This window comes from Syngnathus leptorhynchus, chromosome 22 (assembly GCF_054491065.1).
Source record: "Syngnathus leptorhynchus isolate UIUO chromosome 22, UIUO_Slep, whole genome shotgun sequence".
NCBI classification, from domain to species: Eukaryota; Metazoa; Chordata; class Actinopteri; order Syngnathiformes; family Syngnathidae; genus Syngnathus; species Syngnathus leptorhynchus.
Window position 1 is genome coordinate 6,440,875 of NC_141216.1, and position 23,656 is coordinate 6,464,530.

At 48.2% G+C, this 23,656-nt stretch overlaps 3 protein-coding genes across 10 annotated transcripts in view; 1 reads left to right on the top strand and 2 right to left on the bottom strand.

Annotated features, from left to right (window-relative positions):
• Positions 1–220: 220 nt before the first annotated feature.
• Positions 221–4,312, bottom strand: lsm12b (LSM12 homolog b). Of its 2 annotated transcripts, XM_085904653.1 has the most exons (6): positions 4,093–4,312; positions 2,392–2,525; positions 1,991–2,100; positions 1,790–1,916; positions 1,167–1,212; positions 221–910 (listed from the first exon to the last, which is right to left on the bottom strand). In XM_085904653.1, exons 1-6 carry the CDS (start codon positions 4,217–4,219, stop codon positions 894–896), a joined length of 561 nt encoding a protein of 186 aa, XP_085760779.1. In that variant the 5' UTR covers positions 4,220–4,312; the 3' UTR covers positions 221–893. The 2 variants fall into 2 exon arrangements, with proteins under 2 accessions (XP_085760779.1, XP_085760778.1); XM_085904652.1 differs by lacking the exon at positions 1,167–1,212 and having other exon boundaries at positions 4,093–4,306.
• Positions 4,276–8,239, top strand: g6pc3 (glucose-6-phosphatase catalytic subunit 3). Its single transcript, XM_085904648.1, has 6 exons — positions 4,276–4,780; positions 5,269–5,375; positions 5,445–5,535; positions 5,832–5,950; positions 6,094–6,235; positions 7,746–8,239. The coding sequence occupies exons 1-6, from the start codon at positions 4,563–4,565 to the stop codon at positions 8,086–8,088; spliced, it is 1,020 nt and encodes a 339-aa protein (XP_085760774.1). The 5' UTR covers positions 4,276–4,562; the 3' UTR covers positions 8,089–8,239.
• The window catches only part of tanc2b (tetratricopeptide repeat, ankyrin repeat and coiled-coil containing 2b), a 42,141-nt gene continuing 23,761 nt past the window's right edge, over positions 5,277–23,656 (bottom strand). For 6 of the 7 annotated variants that reach the window (XM_085904637.1, XM_085904635.1, XM_085904640.1 and 3 more), the window contains 23 exons: positions 22,981–23,164; positions 22,650–22,901; positions 20,488–20,619; positions 19,418–19,456; positions 18,526–18,804; positions 18,319–18,443; positions 17,254–17,485; positions 16,710–17,158; positions 16,458–16,625; positions 16,223–16,383; positions 15,921–16,029; positions 15,716–15,838; positions 15,390–15,626; positions 15,112–15,318; positions 14,860–14,953; positions 14,651–14,784; positions 14,465–14,588; positions 14,226–14,401; positions 14,018–14,150; positions 12,510–12,601; positions 12,203–12,349; positions 12,039–12,139; positions 5,277–11,868 (listed from right to left, as the gene is read on the bottom strand). In XM_085904637.1, coding sequence (XP_085760763.1) covers positions 9,825–11,868; positions 12,039–12,139; positions 12,203–12,349; positions 12,510–12,601; positions 14,018–14,150; positions 14,226–14,401; positions 14,465–14,588; positions 14,651–14,784; positions 14,860–14,953; positions 15,112–15,318; positions 15,390–15,626; positions 15,716–15,838; positions 15,921–16,029; positions 16,223–16,383; positions 16,458–16,625; positions 16,710–17,158; positions 17,254–17,485; positions 18,319–18,443; positions 18,526–18,804; positions 19,418–19,456; positions 20,488–20,619; positions 22,650–22,901; positions 22,981–23,164 — 5,742 coding nt within the window. In that variant the 3' untranslated portion in view covers positions 5,277–9,824. The remainder of the gene's footprint in view (positions 11,869–12,038; positions 12,140–12,202; positions 12,350–12,509; positions 12,602–14,017; positions 14,151–14,225; positions 14,402–14,464; positions 14,589–14,650; positions 14,785–14,859; positions 14,954–15,111; positions 15,319–15,389; positions 15,627–15,715; positions 15,839–15,920; positions 16,030–16,222; positions 16,384–16,457; positions 16,626–16,709; positions 17,159–17,253; positions 17,486–18,318; positions 18,444–18,525; positions 18,805–19,417; positions 19,457–20,487; positions 20,620–22,649; positions 22,902–22,980; positions 23,165–23,656) is intronic. The other variant, XM_085904636.1, reaches the window with a different exon arrangement.

Sequence of the window (23,656 nt, forward strand, 5' to 3'; positions counted from 1 at the left end):
TAAATGTAGGGTAAGTCCCACTTTCCCACTAAGATTATTAATAAATTTAGGCAAATTGAAAAATAAATATTGAAAACCTAAGGAGAAAATTTTGAGAAGACTGTGCCATTCCATTGTGGGCTAATTCTCGTCGTGTTTAAAGTTAAAAGTATGTTTTGTAAAGGGTGAAATAGACCCCCAAAAAAAAAAACCCTCTGCTTTTCAAAAAGTGGCTGAAATATACAGTCAGAATTTTTGTTACGTTTATTTTAGAAAATGTCCTTTAAAGTGTGGCGTTTCAAGTCACATTTTGTTTTAAAATACAGAAAATACAGACAGTAGAACATGGGAGACGGGCAAAAGAAATAAAACAAAAAAAGATGACAGAAAATAAAGCTAACAAGCCTTTCTGACTGCGCTAGTTTGTGTCTTTTCTGAAATGGAACTGAAGGCGAAGACAGGGAAGGAAGGAAGGAAGGAAGGAAGAACGGGAGGCGAGTGAGGGAGGAGCAGGAGGCAGGGTTCAAGTTAGTCAAGGAAACTATGGTGGCTTTATGGTTCAGGATTAAATTATTCTTTTATAAAGTCTAATTTAAGATTTTATCTTTCCTCTCTCTTTTTTCTTTTTTTTTTTTTCATTAAGTTTTTTTCTTTTTATCGTCTTCATGATCCAGGAAGGAACCTCAGCGCACCGCCTCGTAGCGGACGCCCGCGCTCAGGACAAGGAATGCCGACTCGGTTTGGCGGCGGCAGCGGGAATGACGGCGGTGCCCGCCCCGGGACTCCAGCCCCCTCCCCCCCCCCCACCGCCGCCGCCCGGCCTCCCCGCGGCGGCGCCTCAAGAAGATAAAGTTGAGTCCTTCTGTGTTTGCTGTGCTTGTGAACGCTGCACGGACTTCTGACTTTCCACATCTCTAAAATGTTTCTCCACCTGCGCAGGAGCACACGAGGGGAGGGGGGGGAGGCGTGGGTATGAATGACATGATTCGCAGAATGGCCCCTTATCCCCCGCAATAAGCAGATGTCCACTGTATTGACTTTTGAGGCTCCACATGCAGTATACTATCATGATCCCCCCCCACGGAACCACAAGCATGGTGCGATTGCCAAGGAAGAAGTGGATTGTCACAAGTGAGGATTAAAAAAAAAGCGTGGGAAATTTTGAGAAGCTGCCAGCAATGACCCACCGCCTTGTTTCCTGAATGCAGCCGTACTTTTTGCTTTGCTTTCAAGCTGCAGGTACAAATACAATTATAAATAATACAGAGTATTATTATGAAACAAAATATACGCCGCATTGGTAGCGCTCAGTGGCGGCCGGCTGGGTCTCACTTATGTTGTATTTAGAGCAGGAGTGGGCATAATCTTATTTGACAGTAGTGTAATATTATTGGCATTTATTCCATTCAAATATTTAAGAGGCAATTTCAAACAGTCAAATCCTTTTACAATTGTTGTTGTTTTTTTACACTTCATAAAAATTGGTAAAATTGACTTTTGTGCAAAAAAAAAAAAAGATCAGGCGCTTGTAGTCTGTTCAGCACAAACAATTGCCCAACCCTGATTTAAGATAGTAAAAGTTCGACCATACAGACATTCTCCGAAGAGGAAGAACAACTCTATTACAACTTTATTCAGGCAAGGCTGCTAATAGTTCTACCATTTCAAAAAAAAAAAAAAAATCTTATTCCAAAGTAGAGTGGACTGGTTTTCAAAGTCAACATTCAAGGAACCAATCAGACTGTGACTGTTCAAATGTAAACATAAACGATACAAGCAAAACTCATCTTCAAGATGAAAGTGTACTCACTATTTTGCGTACATGACTTAAAGCGCTTCCCTCTTTGCCTTTGCAGTTGTCCACCTGGTAAGGCGGCGAGATGACGACGTCGTCCATCACGATGATGTTCTTCTCCTGCCATTTACACTCTTTGATGCTGCGCACACAAAGATGACAGCGTTGAGCCGACAAAATGGAGGACAACGACGAAGGCCAAATAGCAGCTCTTACGTTTTGTGAATAGTCTGGAATAGCTGCTGGCCCTCAACAGACACCCCAGCGCTGATTGCATAGGCTTGGGACAGCTTGTCCTCTTTTTCTGTCTTTGCTCGGTTGGCAAGCTGCGGAGAAAGAGAAAAAATAAAAAAACTGGGATGTATTAACATACACAGTTAGCTACAACAGCCTTGTAAAAAAAAATTTTTTTTAAAAAATACCCCACATTTGGAATCTACTTTAATTGGCGTCTACTATAATAGCTTCATTTTAGTTGTTAGCATGTTAGCTTTTAAAAACCATGTTGAAATGGACAGCCAGTCCAGCCAAGTCCTAAAATCTTCATCTATAAATTTTCCACGCCGCTCTTTCCCCATTAGGTCATGTGTAAGATGACTGGTCGCCGTCGCACCGACCTTGCTGACATTCAGCGATGCTAGAGGGGGCGGAGTCTCAGTGCGGTCAGTGATGATGTCCACTTCGGAAACGTAGGCTAAGTTGATCAGGACGACGTCGCTGAGGTTGGGCTTCCCGCTGGAGGAAGCGCATTCTGGAGGTGGGAGGTCAAGGAGCATGGCAACAAAAGGTTTTACCAAGGCAAAATGCACTACAATCTTTAAAAGCAAACTTTATTTGACCATCTCTGAAGTTTAGAACACATCCAATTGTTTTGTTTCAGTTATTTGTGCACAACAAGCTATTCCCCAACATGCAAGAGTCACAGAAAGACATCAAAGCGGATGTCCTTGGAAACGTATCGCTTGATGGACGGATCAAATTTTCTCAGAAAAACACATAGACTGCCATCAAGCGATACTTAACATTATGCTGATTGTATTTGATGTAATAAGAGGGAGCTCTGGGCTTATTTATCCAAAAACTCTTAAAGGGTTGTCTATTTATTCAACAATATTTGTCCGGCTCCTTTTCCTGAAGAAGTGCTGCAAACTAGTTTTTTGTTCTCATTACTTTTTTTTTTTTTTTGCTAGCTTGTGGGCATACTTTCCGTACCACTGGCGCCAGCGGATGCACCCGATTGACAAAGTCACACTTTTTCCAGGCTCCAATGATAAATATTTTTGGATCAGTCTTTCCGTGCAACCCAGTATCAAATGGCCTGCGTTTGTTGGGAACTCGTGGTGTATGACAACTGTGACCTTGAATGACCAGTCCGTGGCATGGTGATTCAAATACAAGTGGCTTGAGTTAGTTTGACTTTGCATACACACCTGATGCTTTCAATGACACACAAACTACCAGCGTGACCCGGATACCTTTCGCAGGGATGCTCAAATGCCAATGAAAAGTGACAATGATAGTCATTTTTAGAACACTAAAAGGACTGTATAAAGGATGAGGGTGCAGTGGACGCACGCCACTTGTAGAATCACCCACCCACAAGGGGCTGCAGAATGGCTCAACATGGAGCTAGCGGCTAATAGAAGGCCTACCATTAAACAATGTGTCTGTAAACTGCTATAATTGTCAGCATTTCCGTTGGAAAGACGACTTGACTTAAAGAGGCGCAAGCCTACACGTGGGTAACTTTAACAAACCTCGTACAGTGGCAACGCCAGTAAGAGCTTGACCGAGCCTTAGCTAGCATATTAGCCGTGCGGCACAGCCCCTCATTGTGGCGAGGAGGGGAAGGGGAGGGGGGGCACATGGGGAGCCCGCGACCCTAAACACGCCTCATATTTGCACGTAGCCTCCACGTAAACATGCGCGACCGCGGTCAAATTGTAACGTGCAGGTAGCCGGTCGCGTTAGCTTCTTAGCTAGTTTGCGCACACAGCCATGATGCCTGACGTTACCATGCCAGATAGTGAGCCATGTCGAGCACGGGTAACACAATGAGCAGATTCAAAACACTTCTACTAGCCGCAGCGGGCACGACGACGCGTCCGGCGACGCGTATCGATTTCCACGAACGCACACGCGTGCAACAGCGTCCGGAGTCGTGTCTTTAAAACGCACAAAGGCGTTGTTGAAGCCAGCTAGCGCCAATTACGCCAGCGCGGAGCACTATTTGACATATTTCGGCGAGCCGACGGGCCCTCGTAGCGGGGCCCGGCCAGCCGGCCAAACGCCGCCTGACTCTCAAACCAAAAGGATACTCAGAGTCAACATCTTGGACTGGTAGTCAAAGGCGACCACCTCCCCTTGCAGCCGCTGGCCCAGGCAGGTGAGGCAAGAGACATGGCTCCCGACGCTGAAATACTCCCCCGGTCCAGGAGCCGCCATCTTCTCCGCGAGCTAACCGGAGCGCATGCCTTACGTAGCGCGACGTGATGACGTAGACGGGGCGTGTGTCGTGAGTCACGTCGCACGCCGCCCAGCATCCCCCTCCGACGCAACATTACGGTAAAACAAATATGAAATAAGTCATAACGTCACACGGCTACTCGTCTGCCACACGTTCTTTGTAATGAACGCCGTTATAGTAACTCGTGTACACGATGAAAAGTGTGACGTTTCACGTGGTCTTGCACTCATGTGAGAGCGAACTCTAGTGGACGAGAGGCGGACGTTCGCCTTGTTCTTAAACCCGCCCCATTCATCGCGATAATCACATAAACCACCAGTGATGGATTCCATCCACACTTACGGCATATGGATGGCCGAAAGCCTCCAGCACAGGACGAAGGGCTTGGAGAAACTTTGGCTGCTCATAACCCACGCCGGCGGCCCCAAGCCGGCCTTCCTGTTCGTCTTCCCCTGCGCATACTTTTTCTGCCGGCGGACGGGCATCGCAGTTTTGTGGGTGGCCGCGGTGACAGAATGGCTCAACTTGATGCTCAAATGGTATTTTTTAAGAATTATTCTTAAATATTTCTTTTGTCTTTAGTAGTAGTAGTTTGATTTTTTTTGAATATATTTGTCGAAAGCAAGATTTAAAAAAAAAAAAAAATGATGCTCAATAAGTGTTATTTATAACCAGTGTGCCGTGGCCCATTTGCGTACACTGTCAAATACTTCGACAAAAAATACTTTTTTTCTGATTTAAAAATACATTTTTTCAATCACTTATGCCTAGCTCGTAAAGTAATGGAAAAAGCAATCACATTTTACATGTCAGTCTGACATGATCAACCAGTATCTCCACTATTCTGCATTGTGAAACAACTACAAAACAAGGTTTGGAAACACCAGTGTAATAAAAACTCTCAATTGACAAGGATGAAAATAAGACTTGCAATTTAAGGATGACATTTTATTAGTGTGGCTCACCCACAACCTAAACAAAGAGAACAAAATAAATGATTTTTTTTTTTTTTCAATGTAATTTCTAGTGTGCTTTTTGGTGAAAGGCCATTCTGGTGGATTGGTGAATCCCGAATATTTTCCAACAAGTTGCCCAAGGTTCAGCAGTACTCCTCCACATGTGAAAATGGCCCCGGTAAGAAGACATGTGTTGTAACTTTTCATGCAATTCTTAATCTTTTTTGAATGTGTAACCCTTCATCAGGCAGTCCATCGGGACACGCCATGGTCACAGCGGCGGTCTGGTGGGTGGTGGCCTCCTCCCTGCGCTCGTTCTTGTACCGCCGTAATTACAGGTAACAAAACATAATCAGATTAAACCGATAATGAACAAACGGTTCTCCCAAAACAAAAGAAAAAAAGATATAGGTTAGGAGTGCCAATTGTAGCAACACTACTCTTCATATATCAATTTTAATTGACCACTTATTTGCCAATAAAGCGGTTAGAGTGAGAACAGTTCTCCTACATTTTTACAAAATCGCCGCTAGCTCTGAAAAAAGTCATGCAAAAAAAAAAAAAAACCTGCCTGTAGACTTTTCACATCTCCATAACTTGATTTCTTTCCTCATTTATTGTTTTTGCATTTCAGCATACCACTGACTTACATACCTTACCTACTCTACGGGTTATTGCTGGTGGTTGTCGGCATCTCCAGAGTGTTTGTCTTAGCCCACTTTCCACATCAGGTGGTAACCGGTTCCATTGCAGGTCTGTTTGCCTTTCCATCGTTTGCTTAATATAGAAAAAAAAAATGTGTGTCTAACTGACATGACAAATACTACGCTGGGCTTTATTTAGTGAGTGCATTATGTAAACTGATCTGACAAACATTGTCAAAATTTTTCCTTAAGGTCTTGTTGTAGGAATGTACCTAAACCACAGGGTGCCAGAAAGGCGGCCATTCCGCTTCTTCGTCAGCGTCGCTGTGGCCTTGCTGCTCGGAACGCTGATCTTGAACGCCGGACTACAGTTGATTGGCGTCGACCCCACCTGGTAAGACCTGTTTATTAGTGTGAAGGCGAAGGCCTTCACACTATTGTTATTCTACTTTATTTTTTTTTTTATTATTATTATTAAACAATTTATTCCTCCCACTTTTTTGACACCTAACTACTCCCACATGCTTTTACCGATTCACTCCATTCCAACTTTCACACGTTCCAAAAATTCACGGCATGACTGCTAGTATTTCATTTGTTCATAACATTTACCGTTTTTGCATAATTAGCAAATTTGTGCCTTAAAATCCCCCATTCATTCTTAATGGCGCATTAGACAAGAGTGACGTTCAGGAGTGAGTTCAAATTTTGACATCTGACAACTTTTTTCATGATTTCTTTCCTTAACTCGTTTATTTAACTCTTTTATTTTTTATTTATTTATTTTCCATTCATTCATTCAGTTATTCATTTAATTTTAAGTTAAAAACATCATTTTACCGTTTTAACGGCATTTACCGTTTTTATTTCATGTTTAATATCATCATTCCACCGCAGCAACACTAAGACGCTGTTTAGCTCAGTAAGAAGACAATGATCCTAAGAACACGAGCCACGTCCGCGAGCGAGTTCGAGTCCCGGTTGGCCATAACTTTTTTATTCATTAATTTTTTATTCATTCAATTTTAACACATTTTAATAATTATTTTCATCATTCATTTAGTTTTTCATTTAATTTTAAGTTAAAAACATCATTTTACCGTTTTAACGGCATGTACCATTTTTTTTTCTCGTTTAATAGCATCAGTCCACCAGAATAGCATTAAATCGGTGTTTAGCTCAGTAAGAAGACAATGGCGCTCTGAACACGAGCTACTTCTACGAGGGCGTTCGAATCCCGCTTGGCCATAATTTTTTTCATTCATTCAATTTTAACACATTTTAATAATTATTTTCATCATCATCATTAATTTAACATTTTTATTTTATTTAATCATCAATTTACCAATTTTATGTCATTTAATCATCATTTCGAGTCCCACAATAGTGTGAAGTGCCTTCGCCTTCACACGCAATTTCTCCAGAAATTGCCAATTCTAGTTGCCTTTGTTTTTTTTGATGGCAAAATAATTGCTCAAAACTGACATGAGTAAACGGCTCTTGCGCAAGATATAATTAACGCTTGTCAACATATGTCAGATCTGTTACTCAATGGTGCTTGAGAGAAGAACTGGTTTGGTACAGTAATGGGCAACTCATTTTTTTTTTAACATGCTCAAAAAAATATATGCTGTAAAACATTCACCACAAAATGCTGTGGAAATGCAAAACGTGAATAAAAAAATAAAAAGGACATTCATTTTATTCAAGAGTCCTTTGCACAAGAAAAAAATAAGTTTTGGGCTATTTTGTTTTTTTTGCGTAAAACCCCTTCTTGGGTCAGGGTAGTGGACCTTTGACCCATATATTGGGGGAGCTACTGACATACTAAAGAGGCATATGTAACAAAGGGTCTGTATTAAATAAAAGCTACATAAAGAAATCAAATCTCTTTCACCTTGTAGGTCTTTGGCATTGGCGAAAAAGTGGTGCAGCCACTCCGAGTGGGTTCGGCCCGACGTGGCGCCGTTCAGCTCACTGGCCCGGGACTGCGGGGCCCTGCTGGGTCTTGGCCTGGCCCAGTATTGGAAGCCCGGTGGCTGGCCGCCGCTGCCCATGAAGCCGCAGGTCGTGTCGCTGGTTCTGTCGTCCACGGCTCTGTACTTGGTGTACAGCGCGCCGCTGCCGCCGCGGCCACCGGTGCTCTACTACTCGCTGTTTTTTGTCAAGTTTGCCATGGTACCGCAGATCGTGATGCTGGTGCCTGGACTGATCCATTTCGAGATGCGAAAGATGAAGAGGACCTAAATGCTTGTTACTTTGCTATCTTTTGCTTTTTTTTTTTTCTTTCAATTATATTCCTGGATCCCGGCACACCGATACATGTATTCTAATGCGAGGATGCCACTTCAATTGTTGTGGTATACCCATAATAAAGGTTTTCTTTTGGTTATAGTAATTTCAGTGCCGGATTCTTTTTATGTAGGCCGATGTTATTTGCAATCATCTAAACATCACTCGTCGTCTTGGAAATCAATCAATTAGATAATAAATGACTAAACGTGTTTCAGTAGGCAACCATTTATAAATATGTTTTTCTCCTCTCAATACATTGTACTGTACAGGTTACAATCAGTTCGCATGAGATAGAAACACATTCTGCTGAACTTTTTTTTTTTTTTAATAATGATGTCTTTTTTTTTTTTTTATATATATCACAGCGATCTGAAAGCTCACGTGTACAGACAAGAGAACTCTGCTCAGCAAGCAAATACATTAATCATAAAAGAAACCAGGTTTGGGGGAATGATAGGGGAGCACACCAGTCTGCTATACATGTTTCCGCTTGAGAAGAATAAAACATGCATCTGACTATTTACAGCCAACTAATACATTATATTTGAACCGTACACTCTTGGATAGCTTCAATTTAGAACATCTGAAACTAAGTATAATACAGGCAACACCAGCTCAGAAAAAAAAAAAAAAAAAATGAAGTGGGATGTTATCGGTACTAAGTGGAACTCCCTTATTCTGGGATTTAGGGGTTAGTTGGTGATTTTTATGGCGTCAAGTACCGCTTATTCAAATCACGCTTTCAAACAAAGCCAGATTATTAATTGCGGCTGTGCCGTAAGCAAAACATTTCAAATGGTCATCAGGCCGCACCTGTACAACTTGTGCTAGAAAAAAAAGTCAATTAAATATATCTGTTAAATATCGTCTGTGACAGTCTGACACGGTCGCTTACGTTTGACAATCGGAATAAGGAAGAAAGGGCAATCTCAAAAGTGGAGCTTACCTTTTAAATCCTTTGTGTTGGAAAGAAACCAGATGGAAGGAAGGCGGGATAAAAGCACATTTGCTTGCTTTTCATCCTGAAGCCTTCTCTGAGGCTCTGCAAAGGCAAACGTTAGTCAATTGCTTTGATCCGTCACCTAGGGCCCGGATTTAACCCGTGTTTAACTGTATTTACTCGGTTTGTTTGGCACATTCCCACGCTTTCTGGTCTGTGAAGAAAATGTCAAATGTTGCAGAAAATAACGTCTGAAAAAAATAAATGTTGAGCTTCTGTTAGCACGGCCGTCCCTCTTCGGACCAGCAGCGGGACACCGAGGCAGCGTGAACGGTATACGATTCAAACGATGCTTCCTCTGGCTTTCTATGTACAATATATAACTTAATTATAAATATGGTCATTTCTTCTCGATTAGTACTTAAGCTGTCGAGCTGTTTTGTATTCTGCCGAGCAATGTACAGTATTGAACATATAGTATTGTATTACATCGAAGAGTCTACTAGCGACCGCGGTTAAGAGCACACAAGATACGAGTCGTCTCTGTGCAGGTTTTGAAAGAAGCACACTGGTTGTTGTCCAGAACCTGGACTTAAGCATGTGAGCGTTTCAGGTTGGTGAAGTCACGGCGTATCGCTCAGTCAAGTCCAAGACCTTAAAAGTGTGTAGCCCCCTTCTGGCACGAGTCCTTTTTTTTCCTGTCGCTCGCTTAAGAGTTTCCGCGCGTTCGTCGCCGTTTGAGCGGCGGTTACACGTTGGACTCCACAAAGGGTCTCTTTGGTTTGATGGGCGAGGAGGGCCCCTGTGCGCGGGTCTCTCGGGAGAGTTGTCGGTACATGTTGTCCTGGTAGGCTTGCGCCACAGGCAGAGTCCTGGCCACCTTCACGTCCGGGTAAGTGGGCACTTGGCTGACCCGCTCCAGGATGTCCCCGGTGCCCCGCGAGCCGTTGGCCAGTTTGCCCAGTGAGGGCGGTGGGGTCTGGGCGTAGTAGTCGTCCTCCAGCAGGTGTCCGTTTTGTGCGTTGTTGGTCTTGTTGTAGTAGGCGATGTTTCCCAGCGAGGTGGGCGGGCTGTAGGTGGACCCTTGCTGGACCAGTTGGCCGGGCGAGGTGGGGCTGACGGCCGGGTCCATACGATCCGCGGCGCGGGATCGAGAGGGTTGGTGCAGGTACTGCTGAGTCCGCGCCGTCTTGTCTATGACGCCCATGAAGGGGGTGTTCCGAGAGCGGGTGGGCTCGCCCTGATACGAGGGAGAGATGGGCGACATGTCGTCGCAGGGGCGCTCGTAGGTGGCTTGCAAGGGGATCTCCATCTGCTGGATGGAGGAGGATGGCCTGAAGCCCGGCGCCAGGTTTGAGGTGGAGCCGGCGCTGGAGATATTGTTGCTGGAGGGGGAGAAACGGAGGCCTACGCTCTGCGAATGGATGAGGGGCCTGGGGGTCGGCACGTGCGGCTTTATCTCGGCGGTGTTGGCGCTGACGGGGCGTCTCGCCATATGCGGGACCTCGGGGGAGCCCAGCTGACAAGGCGGCACGGCATTGGCGCGCTCCAGCACGTGCTCGGAGACGGGGTAGTAGGCGGCGGACTGGCTGCGACTGATCTGAGGCGTCTGACTGTAACGGATGCCCGCCGGACCCCCGCCGCTGGCGCGATAGGCAGAGGAGGGGCGCTGGGGTAGCTCGTCCTTCGACAGGCCCGACTCCATGACCCCTCCTCGGCCGCCGTACTGACATAGGGCGCCAGAGCTGAGGCTGGCTTGCACCTGCGACACAGAGCGCCCGTCCAGCGAGGGCTGGTACACCAGTCGGCTGTCTACGTCCACCGAGCCGCCCTGGTAGCGGCTACCCACGGAGTGGCCCATCTGCCCCCCGTAGCCGCTATTGCCCATCATGCCGCTGGGCTGGTTTGTGCGCACAATTTGGGCCATGGACGGCTGCAGACGAAGGCCTTGGGCTTGGTGATGCTGCTGCTGGGACGACAACGAGGGCTGAGAGCTGAGCTGGAAGGAGCGCTGGCCGCTCATCTTGGACAGGGGCGATTTGGGTCGCCCGGGGTGCTGTTCCGTCTGGTAACGTACGGGCGAACCCGACTGGGATCTGTACAAACAAACACTATCCACCGGCGGGCTGGCTCTGTACTGGGCAGCCCGGCGCAGAGGGGACGGCGGCGGGCTCTGGCCACTGCTGCCCATGGGTGGGGGGGGGCTGAAGCGGTAGGACGGTCGGTGCACCGGGGAGGTGTGCGGGCTGTGTCGATAGTGGGAGTTGTGATGCGTCGGGGATAGGGAGGGCGACGTGGTCTGGTAAGACCCGCGAGTAGGAGAGGACACGGAGGAGGACGTCGGGTGGTACTCATAAGGCTGCCCCATAAGAGAACCATCACCTAGGTAGATCTGGTCCGCATTTGTCGGCGACAGTGGGGGGCTTTGGATGATGGGCAGACTGGACGGATTGCTGAGGGACTCCGGCGGGGGAAGTCCCATGGACATGGCTTCTAGCTCCTGCTCTAGGTAGTCCTCATCCTCAAAGAGATCCTGGACAGGCTCCATGTCCTCCAGCCGGGGTTCCGGGGGAGGCGGAAGAGGCATGGAGAGGCAATCTTCATCCTCTGGGGGAGGCGTGGGAGGCGGGGAGGGGGGAGGCTCCAGCTCCAAGTCTGGAGGCTGGAGCAGCTCCCCCTGGCTCAGCTGGTGACACTCCTCCTCCACGCGCTGCAGCAGCCGCTGGATCTCTCGGTTGTCGGGGCACTGCTTCGTGGCTTCGTTCAGGTCCTCCAAGGCTTCGGGAAACTGCCTAAAAATGCAACGCAACATTTGACTGCATCATTGATTTGGATAGTGAAAACCCGTACGCAATTCTAAATTCTCTCCGTGTTGTCTGTGTTTCACCATTTGGCTGTTTCTGTCTGTTATTTGGTCTAAATTGTGGGAATGTGTAAAAATCGGTTTCCTCCGACTTTGTACCTGCTGCTTCGCTTGGCCCGGGCCCTGGCGTAGTAGGCCTCATAAGATTTGGGCTTTAGTTCAAGGGCCTTGCTAGCAAATTCCTCAGCCATCCCAAAGTCCTGGAAAGAAGACAGCAACACTTCATTCTGAGCCAACGGGAAAATCTCATTTTGCAGACTCACGTTCATTTTCCTGCGACATCGGGACAGGTTGAGGAAGAGCGAAACCTTGAGTTCCCTGACTGTCTTGAGGTCCTCGCTGAAGCCTTCGCGCGGGAACTTTTTGAGGGCGTATTGGTAGCGTTGGGCCGCCTCCTTCACCTTCCCCTTCTGTCGGGAGAACCACACAAAAGCACATTTACAGCGGATCCCTGCATACTCTCAACTCACTTTTAAGAAATTCACATGCTCCTATCTTTAACCATTCACAAAGAAAAAAAAAAAAAAGCATCAATGTTAACAATCAATCTAAAGAAATTTGTTCTCACACCTTGTAGAAGCTGTCGCCCTCCTCGATGAGCTTGCTGAGCAGGATGATCATGATGTCTGGTTTGGAGGTGGCCATGGCCCACGTGGCTGGACCTGCATCACAGGGGGTGGGGGTGGGGGGGATGAGAAAGTGAGGACGGCGGCACACTTGGAAATCAAGCAAGAAATAGAAGGAAGAGAAAGTCAAAACGACACACACAAACACGCACATGATCAATCATAGGAAGGAGAAATGCTCGTATCCCACCAGACACCTCCTGGATTGTCTTGCACATTCAAGTGAATACAATTGAAATGTGATTGTGTAAATGTCTCAAAAAAAAGCAAATACGACCAATCCGGTATATCGGGGTGGGGTACGGTAACAATAAATCATTTTATCGAGTAAAAACAGCTTAAAAAATGGCAGACGGAGAAGGAAAACATCACGCCGTTGCTACTACAACTTCTCCGCAAAGGGTTAACCACCCTAAATATCAGTCATATTTGTTATGTAGAATGCATTTCCTATCTGGATGCACTATTTGCGTCAGTTTCGAGTCATTTGAAGCGTATCGGAAATCAGCGATGCACACAAACAAAACACCACAAAGGCACAGGAAACAACAAGACGACAGGGAAAACACAAGTTGTCGGCGTGGGGGGCCGTCGAGTGACGTCAGGATGACTGCGAGCGACCTCGGCGGCGGCGGGTACAATGTCGTGCATGCGCTCCCTGCTAAAAAATAATAAAAACAACAACAAAACAACCACGCAGTCAGTGTCGCTCGGAGGCCGCTGTCATGCATCCATGCTGCCGGGAAGCGGCTAGGACCGTCTACCTCAAAGCGTACACCTATTAGTCACTTTAGTTAGCTAAAGCTAAAAGCTGGCTCGCCCACGCTCGGGAGGAAACACAGACAACACAGAGAAAGGAGATAGAGCTGTCAAAATGCCTGCTGGGGTGGGAAGTCGACAGCCTCGGCTTTACCTCGGGGCCGACTGGGCAGCGTCTGACATCCTGGGACCGGAGAGAGATGCGAGGCGAGGCGAGACGAGGAAAGTGAGGGGAGAAGTGTGGAACAAGAGAGAGGAAAAAGAGGCGATGGAGGTGGAGGAGTGAGAAAAAAAACAAAACAAAACAGAAAAAAGCAGCAGTGAGAAGCAAAAGAATTCAAAGTAAAAGAAATACATCACAAGCGCTATTAACCACCTGAGGAGCAGAAAGAATGCAATTGAGAAAAAGGATGCAGGAAAGCCAAAGAAAGGTGAAAATAAACACAAATAAAAGCAGCCATGGTGGGAAGCGGAGATGATGTACACTACATTTGTTTTGTTTTTTTGTGTCGCCATGGCAATCGGAAGATTCTGTGCAAATGTCAGCCCCGGTAACTTTTGATTCTTTTGAGCATGACCCCCCCCCCCCCCAAAAAAAAAAAAAAAAAAGAATATCTCGATGAGGACAAGTGGCACATTGAAAAGAAATGTCTTGCAATTTCATGCGTCACAGAGTGAGACCATGTGTCTCACCTATCTTTGCTCCTTTCTTCAGCAAGGCCACCACCACCGACGTGTTCCTGCAGCCCACTGCCCGGTCCAAAGGACGCATGCCGCTGTAGTCCACATGTTCGATCATGGCGCCGTGGTCCACCAAGAACTGGACCTGACGAGGATCACGCCTGTGAATATGGAGTCTTTGTCGACCTTTCAATTTTTTCCTTCCGCCGTGTTCACCGACCACGTCAGAGTCGCCGTAGAAAGCGGCCAGGTCGAGCGGCGTTCGGCCGTTCTTGTCGGCGTGGTCGGTGGCGGCGCCGCTCTCAACCAGGCATCGGACCACCGGCAGGTGACCCTTGAGGCAGCCCCAGCTGAGCGCCGTCAGACCCTCCTTGTCCGTCAGAGACAGAGAGGCTCCTGGGAAGGAATCAAATGGAATAAATTCACACAATAAGGTGTTGGACATCTATCGACACTGACCTTGCGAGAGCAGAAACTCCACCGTTCCCAGGTGTCCCTCCGAAGCGGCCATCATGAGAGGCGTGCGGCCCTGTTTGTCGGCCAAGTTGACATCGGCGCCGTGTGTCAGGAGAAGGTCCACTATCTGACAGACACATCTTCAGATTACTTCTGATTCTTATGGTAATCATTCTCAAAGATGCTGACCTGCCAGTGGCCCTGGCGAACGGCGCTGAAGAGCGGCACGATGCCTCGCCGATTGGACTGTGCCACGGCGGCGCCTTGCTCCAGCAGCAGGCGGCAAACATCTAGCTTCCCCCGACCCGAGGCTGCCGTTAAAGCTGGACGAGGAGGCGAAGGAAGAAAATGACAGATATGCTACCATCGATGTAGTAGTATGAACAAATGCAACTCACCTGTCTCACCCCACAGTGAGTCAAAGTTGTTAATCTGTGCTCGCTCTACCTCCTCCTCATCTTTCTCTGGCAGGTCCAACAGGTAGGACACGATCTGAGGAGAAATTGGAGACAAAACTGGTTTTTAATTGACAAACATAACTTGATATTGCAATTGTCACTCAACATATTCAAACGCATTCAACTGTATTTCTTTCATTTCATTTCGTGGCGAGCCATATAAAAGTGAGCCGAGTCCCTCGGCAGCGGTACCTCCGTGTAGCCCATGCTGGCGGCGGCGACCAGGGCCTGCTGGACGGCGTGGTTCTTGCTGAAGCCGGCTTGCTGCTGGGTCTGCGGGGAGTGCTGTGCCGACCCGCCGCTCCAGTCGCACTGGATGAGAAACTTCACCACCTCCAAGTGGCCCCGGAGGGCGGCGTGCACCAGCGCGCACTGCCCGTTCCTGTCCAGGTGGTCCACCTGGATGCATATCAGAGCGTCGGACCCACTGGACATCAAGCTTGACTCCGCTCAAATCATATAAGCCCCACCTTGGCTCTCTTGTGACACAGTGTTGTCACAATGGCCATGTGACCCCCGGCGGCGGCGTAGCCGAGCGGCGTCAGGCCGCTCTCGGAGGGGGCGTCGGCATAGGCGCCGAATTCCAGCAGCAGGGCAACCATGTCCATGTAGCCCAGGTGGGCGTGGACGCACAGCACGGGGGCGTTGTTGAGCACCTCGGTGCGGTAGTTGACGTTGGCCCCGCCCAGCATCAACAACCGACTCACCTGTAAACACGCACGCACGCACGAATGGGACAGGGTAGCTTTTAGATCGGAAGCTCCAGCACAACCGTTTTTGTAGCGTGCGTGCTCACCTTAATGTTAGGAGTGTAAAGGTTCCTCAGTGACGAGAGCGCTGCCGACAGACCCTCCGTGCTGTAGGACACCCACAGGCCTTGCAAGATGGACGACGACACGCCCACTTTCTTGCTGAGACCCTTTAACAGTTGGCGTAATCCAGTCGTGACTTGTTTGTGTGTTTCTATTTTTGTACAATATACACACGCGAGAAAATTGTACCTTGAAGATATGTGCTTTGAGGATATGGTGGCCCAGCTCGATGGTCTGCTGCCGGTTCAGCTTGTTCTCCTGACGTGAGAACCAGAAGGCCAGCAGGGTGTGGCCGCTCCTGTGAATGCACAAACGGAAAAAGTCATTTGGCGTTTGAATCATGAAAAGGCTTGTTTTATTGCCAGGTGACATTTCCTCAGAGAAAAAGAAAAAAATTCAAACGTTGATGGTGACTAATAATAAGACGAGCAATAACAAAAAATAGGAATGTTCACATCTAACAAAAACAACGACAAAGGCTCCGGTCTCACCTGGGATCACACAGGAACTTGGTCTTCTCGCCTTCCTCCCGCCATATCAACCACTCCCGGAAAGACGGGTGGACGAACATGCGGGTGCCGTCCCGCCTCTTCACCAGGAAAATGGACAGGTTGTCCACACGCTGCTGGAAGTCCTCCCAGTCCAGCGTTCCCTAAATTAGCACCGTGGTTAGCATGTCATTTTGCCGTTTAACATTTTGTGTCAAGAGCGTGGAACGGGTTGTACCTGCATCGAGCCGGAATTGATGGCTTGGTAGATCTGCTCATCGGTGAGCGGGTGCAGAGAAGCCACGGCCACGTTGAGCAGCGGCAGCGCCCGCTCGAACGAAGACTGCGTAGGGAAGCGCATGTTGCATTGCAGGAGGTACACCTCGGCCAGGTTGACCGGAACCACCTGAGGTAGGAAAGATCAGAACATCAGGTATCGTGTTTGGACAGGTTGGAATGGTCGTGCCGGAGGAGGAGGAGGGGGGCTCACCTTGTAACTGGAGCTCTTGAGGACCAGGTAGCCCTTCTCGATAAGGTCAAAGGTGAGCTTGAGGTACAGGTATGATCCCTGGCTGAGGGCCTTAAGGTGTCCACTGAGTTTGCCAAAGGTGGTGTTGTCCATCTTGCCGTTGAGGGAGATGTTGTTCTGGATCTCCGGGCTGCTGTGGATGCGGTGCAGGATGTAACCCTGCAGGTCTTGGTCGATAGCGTCGTTCTCCTCCAGACCGTCCAGTGAGATGCGGTGGAACGGCAGCGGGTTGGTGATCTCCTGCAAGGTGGTCCGCACCGTGACCACCAGCTTGAGCCAGGGGGGGAACTTGTGGATGGTCTTGCAGAGGAAGGAGACGATGGTGTCTCCATAGTCAGGTTTGTGGAACTCGGCCTCGTTCAGGCCGTCGATGAGAACAATCAGGTCCTCCTCGGAGTTGATCTTCCTCTCTGGAGAGTAAAAAACAAAAAAATCATATATATATATATATATATAGAAAACAATCTATCTATCTATCCAAAATCGAAACACGTGTCAACATTACCTTTGTAGAGAGCATCTAAGGGCTCAAGCACGCCCCTCTTGAAGGACGCCAGCGGGTCCTGGACGCAGGAACGCAGGCTCAGCACGCTTTGCAGGTGCGGCTCGTGCAGCATCTGCTCCCTGTAGGCCGCCAGGTGAGGTGAGCGGCACAGCAGCGCCGCCACGTTGTGCACAAACTCGGGCACCAGGCAAGTGTAGGCGTTGTCTGCCTGGCAGTAATGGTAAGCCACCACCTGAAGAGGGCGATAGAGGAGTCAAAGGTGGAAAAACTGGAAAGTAGACAGTTGTTCCATTTTCAGATGTTAATAATTCATCGCTTTCGTCTGCGGAGAAACGTCTGGCTCGAGCGGGAGCCGTAAGGAGCTGAGCGTTAAGCCGTTGTAACGTTTTACAATGAGCAACATGTACTGATGAATCATTTACAAGAATATTTGGGATGAAAACACTGCAAGTGAGATAAACTCATGGAACACTTTGAGTTCATATTTTGTATGAAAAGTGCTTAATAAATAAACGGATTGACATTACTTGATCAAATTACGCTTTTTATCATTTCTTATTATAGAGTTATATTATTTTATCCCATGATCAATAATATTGTTGGATAAAGGATTTATCAGTTCATTAATCATTTATTCTGGTTTGTAGTCATAGTTGTTCTCCACAAAAAAAGTAAAATAATATTCTATAACAATAGGGGGGGGGGGGGGGGAAGACAAAAAGGAAATGCAAATTTTGATCCAGAATGAGAATGAGAACGGGAAATGGAGTAGAACTAAGTTGGGGGTGAAACAGCGAGTAAATTCAATTATTAATATGCAGACTTAACACGATCTAATAGTAAGGCTGGGAAGTGACATTCTACATGGATGAATATTTCATAAGACTCCCTGGCTAAGTTGTTTTTTCTTTCTTCAACACACGTGCATAATGCATGCGGCGCGGCAGGGGATCCGGTGTCCGCACACGTTGTACAGTCCACGTGGGACGCGCGACACCTGTTGCTCCAACAATTATGAGGACAAATTTCGTTTGTTGGGATTACAGCGTGGGAGGAGGCGTGTACCTGAGAAGCGAGCCTCCTCATGGACTCCTCTTGGCGCCGCCTCATTTCTGGGGTGCCGGGACAGCTGCCTCCACCTAGCGTGCCATGGGTGGGCTGGGGCTGGCTGAGAGGGAGCCCCTCGCCATCTGGACGTGGCAATGCCGAGATTCCCCAATCAAAATAGCGTATCTCAAAACTGTTTCAATATCATATTTGGGGACTTGTTACGTTTGGGCGAGGCCTGCGGGCTGTCGGAGGCGATCTGACGCATGCGCGTGCCGTGGCAGCTCAAAGCCACCAGGCGGGAGATGATGGCCGTCTTGCCGAAGCCAATGTTGCCGACGACGATCACGCCGCGGCTGCTGCCGGGCCGGTTGAGGTGGCCGTCGATTTCCTGGAAGAGCCACTCGCGGCCAGTGAACACAGAGTCCACCGTGATGGACGGTACCTCAAAAAGCAGCGGTTTCAGGGCGATGTCCTGGGGCCGGTACGGCGCAAAACGTACTGCTGGGTCGGAAAAGACAATGAAGATTTTACTTTCACGGCATTTCACTTATTAACTAAATAGCAAGTATCTCAAAACTGGTGAAATAAAGTTTCAATTTGAATTGAAGCAGACAACACTAAGATACCTTGGGATATTTTGTCACCCACTATTTTATCACATGGACAAAAGCGTGGAACCACAAGAAAATTATTTGGATCACGAGTTTTGGTCTTTGATGCAGCCTGGAAGATCTATTTGTCACCGCCTTTTCCTGCCACTAGAGGGAGTTCCTAGACTACATTTTTGGATGGGTCAATGTAAGGGAGGGACACTGTGGGCTAAAATGAGAAATAATGGAATGTGATGGGACATAAAGGGGGCATGAAGGGACACTAAGAGACAAAATAGGAAATGATGAGAAACAACAGTGGCTATTATGGGACACTATGGAATAAAATGGGACATATTAGGGGACGTCAATGGGTACTGCAGTGCAAAATCAGATATACTGGGGTATGATGGGCTATTATGAGACACAATAGGGTATATTATGGGACACTATGGAACACAATGGAAAACAATGGGACATAGCAGAAGACATTATGGGACAGAGAGAAAAGAAGTGTTACTTACGTGACTGTGACTGCCAGGCATGGGAGTTGCTAGCGGAACCTGACCAGCAAACAGCAACAAAAAAGGATGTGAAAGGGCTTCTCAATTAGTGCAATGGAGTGTCACGATGGCATGAAAACGCATTTCGGAGCAGAGCTCGTTCCGTGGTTTTGAGGTGTCTGCTGCATAGGCATCTGCATGGCATGCAGCATTTATGCACAGCGTTTGGCAGGGTTGTCCAAAGTACATTAGTGTGCCCTCTGCAAATGGCTCGTAGCTAAAGAGCTCCGGCTAGGTGCGATAATGAGCCCATATTTCCTCGTGATCGTTTTCCTCGGCCGCATACAGTTGCTTGCTCTCTCGTTGTCTCTAAAGTGCTGCCGGTAAGGTTTCCAGGAACCCTAATGAAAAGGAAGCAAGTTCCACACTCGTGCTGATGTAAGGGCACTCCGTTTGGGTGAAAGAATGTGATGCAACAAAAACTCAATTCTGGGCGAGTGTTTTAAGTGTGGCTAATCCAATTACACTCAGGGAGAGCCTCGAAGCCGTTGTGAGTTTCAAACTCAAGTTAGGGTTTCAAATGTGAGTGAGTTAAAGTTTCAAGTGTGTATTGCTACAAATTAGGGCTTTAAGGCTTTTAAAGGGCGTGGGGAGTTGTTTATGGAAAGATGGATGCTTCATCAGTCATCAAACACTTCCCAAAGGCACCTTTCGCCACCCTAGGATGACATTGAGCAACGCTACACGCCTCCTCCGCATCCTCCATCGCCGGCAACCACGGAAAGCTTCGGTGGCCAGACGACTGCCAGACGTTTGAATTATTCACCAGGTGACGATGACTCACATGGCTCGGCGGTCGTGAGCGGGAGGAAGAAGAGGATGCGAGGAAGGAAAGGGAGGACGGAGGGAGGATGAGAAAAAGGAGGAAAAGGAAGGATATTGGGCCTGTGAGGGGAATGCTCAGTCTCGATGGAGGTGTCTCAATGTCTCAAAACTTTCAAAATGGCCGCCTGACAGATCATTCCTGCATGTCACAATCTGGACCTACTGTTCTGGTCGGCTTTTGTGTGTGTGTGTGTGTGTGTACTGACCTCTCAGGTCCTGTCCCGGGCGGCCTGGTCCGCAAGTGGTGCTTTGTCTGGGCATTCGCAGAGAGGTGCGCAAGGGGGTGTGCCTCTGCTCATCAAGGTAGGCCAAGTCCTCCAAGTGGGCCGAGCTGGTGGCTGTAAAAAAAAGAAAAGAAATGGCAACTCCTCCAAATAATCATCAAACTTTGACACCATTCCCCGCCCACATTAATACATGGTAGGCCAAGAGGCTTGGCAAATTAAAGTCGCCCATCTGTCTAAGCTTCCAATTGTGGCTCATTTGGGCAAATTCCCTAGTAGGAGTTTAAATCTCCCCAAAATGGTTCCTTCAAAACAAAATGGCTGACTTCCTGTTTACTTTGGAGCTTAGGTGCGTGAAGCTTTTACTGGAGATCTGTTATGATGAAGTCCTCCTCATTTGCTGTGGATTGGTAGAACTGGGCCCCAGTTACAATTACAGTAGCAACAATCGCAGATCGGTTTTCGCGTGCACGGGTAAAGCACGAGCAATAAGCCTCGGAGGATGCGATCGCCCGCCCTGTAGAATTCCCTTCAGTCGGCGTCTGTCACTCGGTAGATCTCTCAGGATTAATTAGCCGCGCAAATGAATGTCTTATTCATGAAGCCCGGCGCTGGCTGTTGATTGTTTCGTGGCCAATATGCTATGAAATCAGATTTGCCAGTCGACGTGATAGACCTTCACATCCAAAAAAGAAAAAAAAATTAGAAGACCACTACCAGGATTTATTACTGACTGGAGAAGTCTTGTACAAGCAAGTAGATCATTTAAAAAAAAAAAATTAAAAAATTAAACTATCCACGCGAGAGCTGTTGTGCTTTCAAAGCAAGCAGATCCACTTCAGATTAGACGTAATCTAAAATCTCCAAGCGACAGCACACAGTTGTTATCATTGTACTCGCGTAACAACTCAGCAGAGTGACAGTTTAAAGGCCAATTTGAGTTCAAATCAGTTTATCAACTGACTTTTTAATACCTCTGGAACAGCATTTTAGCATGTCCTGGTAGTCCTGCAAGTGCATCCCACTGACCCCTAGTGGAAGACATCACAGCCCCTCTGCCCTGCCCTCATCTTTGGGCCATTGGGCTTCCGCTGACAAATCAACCTTAATTCTGAGGGCCAAAACGTGAGCTGCGCGAACATCCCAAAGCGCAAGTAAAACGGCAAATGAGAACATTGAGCAGTTTGGCCCCGAAGGGATTGGGGCGTGTTGAGGGTAGAGGAGGGGGGGGGTCTATAATTTAGTCTCTGAGAGGAGCAAGAGGAGACATTAATCTGCTGCTAAAGCAAGGAGGAATGACTCAGGGCCACTGAGCTGAAAAGGCTCCATTTTCTCAATTTTCAATGCGAGGGACTCCAATCTGTGTGCTCATCTTGTCTATCTGCAATGCAGCAGTCTGTTCGCATCACGTCCGCTGCTGCTGTGCCAACGGGCTTAAGTCTGCACTGAGGCACATTGGCGGCCGGAGAAAGAGGAAGAAGGATGTTGGGAAGGGAAAAGCTGTGTAAACTGGTGGATAGGAGGAGGTTAGAAAGGTAAGTAGAAGTAAGCTTTGGATATGAAGGGGAGGAACTGTTTAAACCGGGGGAAAGGAAGGGAGAATGTTAAAGTTGAAAGTAGCCGAGTGAAAGGTTTGTTACAAACGGTTAGTGAACGGCATTCCTGCTCCTGATGGGAGAGCGATGCTGTGCCTGCATGAGATAACGGTGGTGCTTCCCTGCTTCACTTCCTGCCCCCCCCCCCTATCCCAGCCCACCACCGCACATGAAACACTCAGGGGGGATAGAAGCCGTTAACACCCGAGGCTTATGATGCACCTCCGCCCGTGCGAGAACGGCCAATCGGAAACCGGCGTCACGATGGCTCTTTGCGGTGGGGGGGGGGGGGGAGCGAGAAGGAGGGATTAGGAAATTGTGCCGCTTCAGGGCTTCCCGGTTTTTCCCCATCATGCATCTTTTAGAGTGCTTTACGAAGGCGACCTGCAACATCGTGCGCTCAATGCTGACATACGCCAGCAAGTGCGAGCATGAAAACCGAATTTTCACTCAAAGGAGGAAAGCAAGCAGGAAAAGTAAGCAGCAAAAAGGTAAGGAGTATTGAAATATGTCACAGGGAGAGACAGAGGGGATCTGGAGGGGACTCACCGGCCACAGAATTGGGTCGGGGCATGAGGTACAGGGGGATGGAGTGGGCAGAGTGTGAGGACATGCTCTCCAGGCTGCGTTCGGGGATCTTGTTGAGGCTGTACGTGGACGCCGTCATGTTCTCGTCCACGCGGTAGAGGAAGGAGTCCATGCCTGATTTCTGCGACTGCCACAGCTTCAGGTTGCCACGCGAGCCCTCGCAGCCGTGCTTGCCGCCGCGCTCCATGTTCTCAGAGTAGCTGGTCAGCGTGGCTGTCGAGACAAATCATACTTGTTGGAAACCCTCGACGTTCCTTCGACACCCAAACGTGAGGCTCCGGGGCGCTCTCACCGATGATCCCGCTGTCCCTGCTCTCCAGGGTGGAGGTCGGACTGGTGACGGAGCCGTAGGCGCATTCTCTGGTGCCCGCCTGGCCCGACATGGTGGCGGGCAGGGTGGAGCAGGGGCTGCCCGCGGGGGGCGAGGCGGTGCTGCTGGTTAGCGTGGAGCATGGGCTGATGCGCTGGTTCTGACCCTGGTGACACAAACACACACAGACATTGTCCAAATGGAACTTTTCTGACAACATCGGAAGAGACTCATTGTTTGTCTCCCTGCAGTGAGTCCCCAGTGTGTCAGCTCGGGTTAGCAGACCGAGCTCCACGGGGGACCAAAAATATAAAGAAAAAGGCGGCTGCTGCTCCTGCAAGTCCTCACAGACGCACCCGAACATAAAACATTCATGCACGTGCGTGTTAAGTGCGTGGAGGTCTCCATTGAGAGGAGAGGAAAGGTGAAGTGGTGCTCAAGGCTACATCCACCTGACTGTGGAACACACTCGTGAGAGTTACACATGACATAACTCCACACAAACTAGTACAAAGGCTCAAAACAAGTCTCCATTTCTACAGTCTCGGTAACTTCACACCTGTTGTCTATTGCGCAATGTTTACACTAAGACAGCCAATACCAGAAATCATTTATTAGCATAGCAATTTCATACGCATCTCGTTTACGCAATGCAAAG